This window comes from Charadrius vociferus, unplaced genomic scaffold (genome assembly GCF_000708025.1).
Source record: "Charadrius vociferus isolate BGI_N301 unplaced genomic scaffold, ASM70802v2 scaffold218, whole genome shotgun sequence".
NCBI lineage: Eukaryota > Metazoa > Chordata > Aves > Charadriiformes > Charadriidae > Charadrius > Charadrius vociferus.
In genome coordinates this window covers 3,560,568-3,570,079 of record NW_009650084.1, presented here as the reverse complement: position 1 = coordinate 3,570,079, position 9,512 = coordinate 3,560,568, and the positions used below count along the sequence as shown (strand labels likewise).

The 9,512-nt window shown below is 38.4% G+C and overlaps 1 protein-coding gene across 1 annotated transcript; it reads right to left on the bottom strand.

Moving 5' to 3' along the window:
• Positions 1 to 6,419: 6,419 nt before the first annotated feature.
• LIG4 (ligase IV, DNA, ATP-dependent) lies at positions 6,420 to 9,158 on the bottom strand. The gene has a single exon (XM_009892144.1). It carries the CDS (start codon positions 9,156 to 9,158, stop codon positions 6,420 to 6,422), a length of 2,739 nt encoding a protein of 912 aa, XP_009890446.1.
• Between the last annotated feature and the right edge of the window lie 354 nt (positions 9,159 to 9,512).

Here is a 9,512-nt window from a genome sequence, read left to right as displayed (position 1 = left end):
AAAAGTAGTACAGCAAAATTTTATAGGCCCATTTACTGTTTTGTGGTACAACAGCTGTTACCAGCTGGAGATACTTCATGATTGGTTTAACTGACTATGTTAAAAGGCAATTCCCTAGTCACCTTCAAATGAACATTTTTCTTCCCTTTCAAGAAATTTTGTAACTTACAACTTCAAGACCCTCTTTTGAAGGAATTCAAACTAAAATTACGTATGGATTGGAAAGATTAAATGACTTTTTTTTTCAACGGGAAGATTGAAACTGAGTATTATAAAAAACAGTGTGTCAACCCCACTATCAAACTAAAGAGCCTTTTAAAATCTCTCACTGGACCATTAAATTGAGGTGCCACAAACAGAATAATACACCTTACCTGTCATTTACCATAGCTGACAGAGATTTTGACTGATTTCTTTTTACCTGAATAAATGGACCTTCAGCTTTTCAAAGATATTCATGCAGACTCTTTCAAAACATACAGATGTACTATTTCAGGGAACAGTAACTGGAAATTGAGCAACAGTTTTTAAGCGTTTCACCAAACAGATGTACTGTGGTAAAAATTTGTAAGATTTCCACAATTTTTTAATTCAGTTCTGGAAAGAAGTTCACATCCCAACTAAATATCAGACAAATATCACAGGGACAGGGAAAGGGGGTTCTGTGAGAGGTGAGGATTTCCATAAAGTAGAGAAGCAAGGAAGCTGGTTTCCTTCGTTCACTCAATTCCCAGTAGCATTAAGAGAAGCAAGAGGGCTGTTCTGCAAGGGAAAGCATGCTGGGAGCCGAGGGGACAGCAAGGTGGGCACGAGGCAGTGTCCTCACCAACAAACGTCATAGTCCCACCATACAAGTCCTACCCCATGGAGATGAGCAAAGCAGGCCTGGTGACAGTAAACTTGGTCAGCCATTGATGGCTAAGTAAGCCCATCGTGGTGAAGCAGGCCCAACGTCAAGCCAGGACGTCATCACTGGGTGAGGACTGGGATCAGCTAGGTACATGGCCAAGCCCAGCTGCAAGATAGCTCTGGTGAGGACTAAGATGGCTGGCTTGAACTTAAATGCAGCTTCCAAGCTGATCAAAGGAGGTCTCTAGCAAGGCTTGTCACAACTCTTTTTGCACACAGCAATTTTCACAACTGTCTGAGCAAGGTAACACAGCTACACCACCGAAGAGCTGGCCTTGAGCACAGGTGGCCAGACCCCAGGAGGACGCAGGTGCACGGAAGGCTCTGAGACCTCCTTCCTATTTATGAAGCTCTCGTACAGTAGAAATCCTACTCATGTGTGTGGTGGAAATAGTTTCCCTTGGAAGTTACCATTGTTGGTGTATGCCAAACAGCAAAATAAATCGATGATATAATTTAGCTGGACAGGTTAAATATGTGAATCATCCTTGTTCTTCAAAAACAAAGAAAATATAAATTGATTAACTAAGAGGGGATGGTTTTCATTAACTGTTAAAATAATAATCATTATCACATTTTATGCAAAACACTATTTATAGCCTCCTGTCTAATTAAAGTATTCATTTAACTAGTTAGTGATCATTTCATCATGTATGTATTTCAGTATGTATCAAGACCAGTGTATATGAAAATAGGTAGTGTCTCATGTTGGCTCACTACAGCTTCTTGCCTTTTCTTTCTCCAGCAATTTACCTTCCTAAAAGCAGGAGGGAAATGGAGGAATTTGGTTCTGATATTCACTACACTTACATCAAAGTCGCACAGTCGACCCAAAGCTACCATAATACTACAGCTAAGTTGTAGCAAAAAGAGGGAAGCCTTTTTTCATCCACGCAATTGAGCTTCCCCAGTGCTACTACTTACAACTCTTTAAATGTGAAATTGCTAGGAAAATGTGTCTTCAACACACAGCCAGCAGGTTGTAATCTACTGTATGTATGCACAGTTACCTTCAGTGTCTCCAAAGACCTTTCAGGTCTTCAAAGGATAACTAAACAGTTAATAGTATGGTACTTTGCAAGACTCTGTATTTTAAATCCTATCTGCAGATGCAAGAATAAGATATTTTTAAGCCTCTTAAAATAGCAAGAAGACAATTAGTTATTTTCAGTGTACAGGCACAAGCAGAGGAAACGTGAAATAAAGCAAGAGGGCTGGTTAACGTTGCGCTGATGTGCAAACACTGAACAACTAGTCAAGGCTTTCTTGCTCTCCCATTGGTGCTCAAACTACTCATCTCCCAGAAAGCAACCTTCCTCTTCCCACCCCAGTGAATAATTTTTCTTCATATGTTTAGGTTTCAGCTTATTCATATACTACTGGTTTGCTTAATAAGTCAGGCATGTTACAAGTGAAATTATAAGCACTCAGTAAGTTATCCAAGGCATAAACAGCCATTGCCAATACGATATTGCAATGCCTTCTGAATGTCAACTACTTACGATTTTGGCTTCTTACGTTCTCATATAACGACAGCAGAGACAACATGCGTGAGGTGGGAGCCATCCTCTATTGCCTTGCAACAGCCGTATTTTCATCCATCTGTATATAAAGAGTATAAAAGAGCAATAACAGCGCTTAGCACTTGCTTTATACCTGGCACAAATGTCTACAATATTAGCAAGGAACAGCCTTTCATTTTACATCACTAGATGTGAAACTGAGGTGTATATTCTAGGCGAATATCTGAGATTTCACCAGATACGGTCAACAGACATTGTTTCCACCGACAAGTCAGAGAAATCTTCTGAAGAAATAAAAAAAAATTTTGCTCCCTGGCAAGATTTGTCATACTTTGTGCAAGCTGCCCACAGGCTTTTTATTCCAAAACTGTGCTACATCAGTTTGAGTATATGCCTTTCAGAGTAGAAAAAAGTTAGATATGAACCTGTTTTATTAAATTGTTTAATAAATAAAGTGAACAGTGGAAAACCTTCCCCCAGGGATTGTGAAGTTTATTGCCTGTGCAGAACTGCCTTTGTAAGTACCCAAGAAATCAGACCATCTTTCACCAACACACAGTTGCAGTCAGGACGGGTACCTACCAGATGTTCTGCTACAGCAGATCCTGAAAGTTGCGCTCTTCCTTCTCCCTCACTGGCAATGTTTTTGAGAAGTGCCTGTTAAAAGCCAGGGAATAGGAACGATACCAACCTTTTCTCTACTTCCCCCAAACTGAAAGGTCTACAGTCCCTTCTTCTCTTCTTTCTTTCTCCAGTTCTTCAGGAACATCATCTTAAAATAAACTTAATACTTTACAGTACAATGCAAATTGGAAGACTCACTCTCAAGCCAAGTGCCCAATTAAAAAAAAAAAAAAAATCACCTTTATAAAAAATGTAAATAAGCTAAGAAATCTTCACCTACGAAACATCTGTTTTCAAAGACCTAAATGTAATTAAGAAAATGGGAGCATTTACTGCAGTAAAAAATACAATAGGCCGATGTTTTGTAATCAGAGGAGGTCTCTGGAAGTTCAAACATCCGCTTAACGTTTCAGCATTTTGACTCCAGATTTTCCTCTTTCTTGGACGCTATTTTTAAGGGACGATGAGTACCTAAAAATAAAGTCTAGTTTTAGATGTAAAAACTTTTTTTATTATTATTATTATACCAAACAAAATAGATAAAAGACATTTTTTTGTACTCAGACTTTCTGTTGATCCATATCGGCTCTTATTGCTACCTACAAATCTTGTCATATATTCCTCCTTAGACATCATGTCTGAAATTCTCTGCATACCTCCTTAATTAATTTGACATTTAAGAAAAACTTTTGTGTCTGGACAATGTATTCTTACTTTTTGAGTCATTTGCAGCCTTCATTTGTTCCTTCAGTACAAATACTTTCCAGTACCTAAAGGGGCCCTACAAGAAAGCTGGAGAGGGACTTTTTACAAGAGCATGCAGTGATAGAACGAGGGGTAATGGCTTCAAACTGGAAGAGGGTAGATTTAGATTAGATATTAGGAAGAAATATTTCACTATGAGGGCAGTGAGACACTGGAACAAATTGCCCAGGGAAGTTGTGGATGCCCCATCCCTGGAGGTGTTCAAGGCCATGTTGGACGGGGCTTTGAGCAACCTGGTCTAGTGGGAGGTGTCCCTGCCCATGGCAGGGGGGGTGGAACTAGGTGGTCTTCAAGGGCCCTTCCAACCTAAACTATTCTATGATTGTATGAAATCAGAATTTCCTTAAAACTAAGTAGATTGACAAACTTCTTCCCTACTTCTATTTTCCTGTTACTACAGTTCTTCCATGAGAATGCCTTTGCTTGGAGGATCCATAGATTTTCCTGTCCCATCCTTATATTCTAGATACACACTTTACTAAAAGCTGGGTCCAGTTTCATCCACAGATTCACGCACTCTATCCACCTGAGTCACCATGTAAAAGAAATACCTTAAAAGAAAACCCGACCTGCAATGCCTGTATTTTCCCAGTGTACTAGCAAGATTCAATACAGTGACATACGAAGTACAGCATTTCTTATTCAACATTTTTAAAGTAAATGTAAATTTGTGAAACAGTCACCAAAAGAAGATACACACCATCTAAATCACTTGACATTATCAAGTATGCTAATCATCATGCTATACACAAATATGCGTGATTAACAATTAACTTCTAGTTCTAACTAGAACTGATGCAAAATACAAATAAAACAAGCTAAACCAGCATACTACATCTGCAAGGTTTTTGTTTTCTTTGTGAAGAAGTAAACCTTCAGTTTAAGTAAATATAAAAATAAACCTTCAGTACACTGTGTACTGAGGGGTCAGTAAAAAGAATAACAATTTTGCTGGCAAGTTACGAGTTCTAGATTGCCCAGCCTTGCATAGCTTTGAGAGAACAAAACGACAACATGGAATTAATACTTTTTAAATACATCTCTGTAAGTGAGATATTTGACAATGTCTCAAGGGTCAGCTGCAATTTGTATTTGCCTTTTTTTCTCTTAACTTTCCTAACCAGGACCTCCTAAAATATGTATTTTACTAAAACCCATTTAAGAGAAATCTGCGTGGGGATGAATACGAACGCTCTTTTGATTTTCTGTTTATAAAGCCAAATATATGACATTACACAGAAGCCAAATAAGTTAACACTGAAGTATTATATTTCACATATATCAATTTTCTACTTGAATTATTAGAGGAATAATAATGCACTGTCTTTTAGTATATACTATTTTTTGCGCAAAAAATATTCTGCTTTTTAACAATTTATATGGCGGCTTAAGAAATTGGTTATTACATTTTACCTATTTAGTATATTTCAAACAATAAGGGAGTTCCTAATGCTTACACTACCTGTAAGAGATAAGAATAAACTTCCTTCCAATTAGCCTTTCATCCAACATTTCTCAATTCTTTTTACAGTAATATTTTATACGAACATGACCACAAAAAGCATTGAAGAAATAGGTCAGCCAAAAACTCGTTCTGTTTTGACACCAGTACTGACATAACGAGAACTGAGGCCTGAACTTTTCTCCCCTCAAAGTTAATGCATGAATTATCTAACAGAATAAAATCAGAAACTACCTTTTGTGTTTTTTCAAAGGAGTTATACCCCTCACTAAAAAAAAACATACCATGCAGACTTTAAAAATATACTTTATTTAGTAATTGAAAAAATATACATTGAACTGGGTATTTGGAAATTAATTTTACATTACTGAAATAGTTTATGAACCATTTTTTGAAAGATAAAACTAATTGTTAAGTGTAAAAGCCTAGCTCTGTAGCATTTCAGGGTTTAACTGTAACGAGCACAGGAGATCATTACAATTTTTAAGTAATTGATTTGCATTTTACTGGTATAAAGGTCATTATTAATTTATTAGCACCTCCGAAGTTTAGGTTCTGTTTTACAATAGTTATTTAGATAAAGAAACATGAGATCAGTGCAATATCCTAAAACTAAAGTGCTACTGAGGCTGTGTGGGGCCCTGCTAAAAACAATGTAAACAAATTAAAATAATACAGACAAGGTTTATAAATTACTGAATTCCGTAGCATATACACAAAACAATTCTACAAAAACATGAATGTGATTGTAAATTGATAAATAAACAACGTTAAATAGCAGAATCTCCATAAATAGTAAATTATTGTCTCCACTTTGAACAATGGAGGTAAGCACTGTTAATAGCTAGGAATTCTCTTATATAAAATACTAAGTCTCTCCCGAGACTTGTTTGTGAAGTAAAAGGCTTACATTATTTATCTGGTGGTGTTTCTTTTCCTCCTCCAAGGAGCATCTTCTTGCTTCTACAACAGTATAATTAAAAACCTTCCTCTAATTTCAACAAGACAGTGTTATTCTTTAGACAGAGCCAGCTTTAAACAGACAGGGAAACACACAAAAAATTTAAGGCAACCTCAAAACATTCAAGTCCAACCATGCCAACAAGAATGCTTTTGCTCCGAGCTTAAAAACTACTTTAAATTAAGTACTGATTTTCATTCTTTGGGACTCCTTCCTCCACTGACTGTGTTACCCACAACTCTGATACAATTTTAAATTTTTTCCCAAATGTTCTCCTGAGTGTTTTCATCTCTTTTACCCGGGAATGATCTTCTCCTATAACAACATGGGAGACACCCTCACCAAGGTGAGAGACGACTTTTGCACCATAAAAACGGAGCTCCAAAGCTCTAACGGATAGTGTTGTTCCATGGATTTTGGTTCTGGGCTCATTAACAACAGCGTAACAGTCCACGTAAATAGTGTTTCCTCTGAATATACTGAGTTGACAGCTTGTCCATGAATAACGTTCTTCTAAGTCTGCAATCATGTCCAAAGGCATCAACTTACTGTCTTTTATTCTTGAGAACACTTCCTTGAGTTGTGCAACATCTGTGTTTGCTGTGTAGCTGTCTCCATAACAATCATACTCACGAGCAAAATGTTCTTTTGTGTCGGGAGACATGTGAATCATAAAGGCTGGCTGCCAAGGCACAAACGTTTTGGTCTGAAAACACTGAAGGAGCCACTCTGCCCTCACCACATCGTATTTGTTGGAAGCAATGATGTTTTTCACTCTGACATTCTCAGCTCCTACAATGACACAGTAAGTGTCCGGCCCTGGGTTCTGTACCACGCTTCCACCACATTCAGCTATTCTGCTTTCCAGTTCAGACTTTGAGCATTTTGCCGTTCCTGTCATAACACAAAACTCAACATCTTCAAATACATTTGAAACCTTGTTTACACTGGAAAGATCAGGAGCTCTAAATTGCTCAGCTATTCCAATTACCTTCTTCACCTTTGACACAGTTTTCCTTTTTTTCTCTTGTGGCTCATCATACTCATCTATATGAAGGTGCTTAGATGCCAGCTTCCCTTCTGCTTTGCTTCTGAGATCTTCTAACATGTCTGAAGTCATGCATTCGTACCATTCTTTGTCCTCTCTTATCTTCTCAATTCGGGGGAATCTCAAAGTACAGTCAGTTTTGTACATGTCACTGTTAACAATCTCAGCTGCTTTGATCTGGACTATGACAGAGTTGCAAGGTTCAATATACATTTCAGGTTTTTCAGTTCCACACAAAATGTTACAGGGAGGGTCCTTCCTATGGTAGGGCTTCCAGTGTTTAGCCAGTTTCAAACCTAGATCATACAATTCCTTCATGGTATAGCCAGAGCCAACACGACAAATAGAGTGGAAAACGGTAGGCTTTTCGTTTGGAGGGGGTGTCTCTGCAACAGCGCACAGAAAATGAGACATCATTCCACCACGTGAGCCCTTCCCCCAGTAACCACCAACAATTAAAAGATCTAGTTCATCCATCAGTCCGTTGACATATTCTGGCTTAATTTTTAACCAGCCTTCCCCACGTTTGTCAGGCTTGTAGGTGGACATGGGATCTTTCACCATAATCCCTTCTTCTCTGTTATCTATTGCTTCATTTAAAGCATCAATTACTTCTTTTCTTGTTCTGGCGCTTTTTTTCTGTACAACATGTATCCTGCCCATTACTGGGGTAAATATGCTACTTAAGATTTCATATCTTTTGCTTAGTATTTCATGACCCAACTTCTGATCATTAACCATCAATACATCAAACACACAGAAGCAGGTCTGCAGATCAGAGTCCTCCACCATTCTTTTTATATCAAATCTGTTTCCCTTTTGCATAAAGGTTTGTGTCTCAGGATTGTAAGCCATCATTTCACCATCAAGAATGCAATTTTGTATATTGGTCTTAAATACATTATGAATAAATGGTGTTAATGAACCCTCAAGGGGGGAAGCGCCAAACTGCTGAGTATAGTCAAACCCATTTCGGGAAAAATATTTATACACATCTCCATCTTTGTGCATCTGCATACGTTCACCATCCAGCTTAGTTTCTATGTAGAATATCTGGTTATTCATTTGTTTCTCAATTTGCTGGACGTCAGCAATAGCAGCAAGCATTGGTTTAAAGGCAGAAAACAACATGATAGAAACATCACTAAGTGAGACAGACGGATCATGCAGTTGTCTGCAAACTTTTTCCAAATCAGTTGTGACATTGTGTAATTCAGCAGCATCAGGATGAAAAATGGAAAATATAGTTTGTTGACTAACACCAAGCTTTAGATCTTTTATAATCATCCGGATGAGCCATTTTTGTTCCAGTGCTGTGCTCTGGGTAATTAACTGAAGAAGACTTTTCTTTAACATACCCTTGTTTTTTGCAGTATTATTACTAGCTATCGCATCTAAGTGTTCATTGACTTGTTCTATTGTCAGTCGGCCTTGTTTTGGGCTCCTTGGTTTTAACACAAAGTATGCTATCATTGCAAAATCTCCAGCATCTCCACGTGAGCCTGCAGGTGTCCTGTAATTTAAAAGCTTTGCAGCATCTTTTCCATCTTTTGGTAAATTAAGCAGTTCAATATACAGCTTTGCAAGCATAGTTTCTTTAATTCCATAGGCCATCCTTTCTCTTTCCAACTGTGGAAGAATAAGTCGCATAGCTGGATAAAAAGAATCCGTGACATCGTTCTCTTTTTGATGAAGAGCATCATGGAATTTTCTCCAGGAATCCAGGAAATCCTTGAAATACTTGATTTTCTCCGGACGCGATTTACACGTCTGTATTCGCTCCAGAGTAGAACATAGATCTGCAAAAGGCACGTGAGAGGCCACCGTTTTTTTAGGAGAAGGCTGCGAAGCCGATGTGGAAGCCATAAGAGTCCGTTTTTTTACTAAGAACAACAAGAACAAAAAAGAAGAGTAAATATTTGCAAAGAAAGAAAACACCGCCACGTTAGTCTGCCCTGAAAAAGACATCTCTAAGTAGGATTTACTCATTTTTTTTTCTCGTTTTTTCTGATGAGGGTGGAACAGTTATCTTTACTTACAGGTCACCAGCTGGTACCACCGTCCTGAGTTAGGGGTGACACTCAGCAGCCAGGCTGCCACACGGGCCGCGCAGGCGGGACGGGGGCGCTTCTCCTGTCTTCTCTTCCTCTCCTCTACCTGATGCCGCTGTCACAGGCGGGAGTTTCGCCACCCAGAGACCGATTTTCTCCTTTCTCCCCC

Excerpts from the sequence above, each read along its gene's own strand:
- LIG4 (XM_009892144.1), bottom strand. The coding sequence starts at position 9,158 with ATGGCTTCCACATCGGCTTCGCAGCCTTCTCCTAAAAAAACGGTGGCC.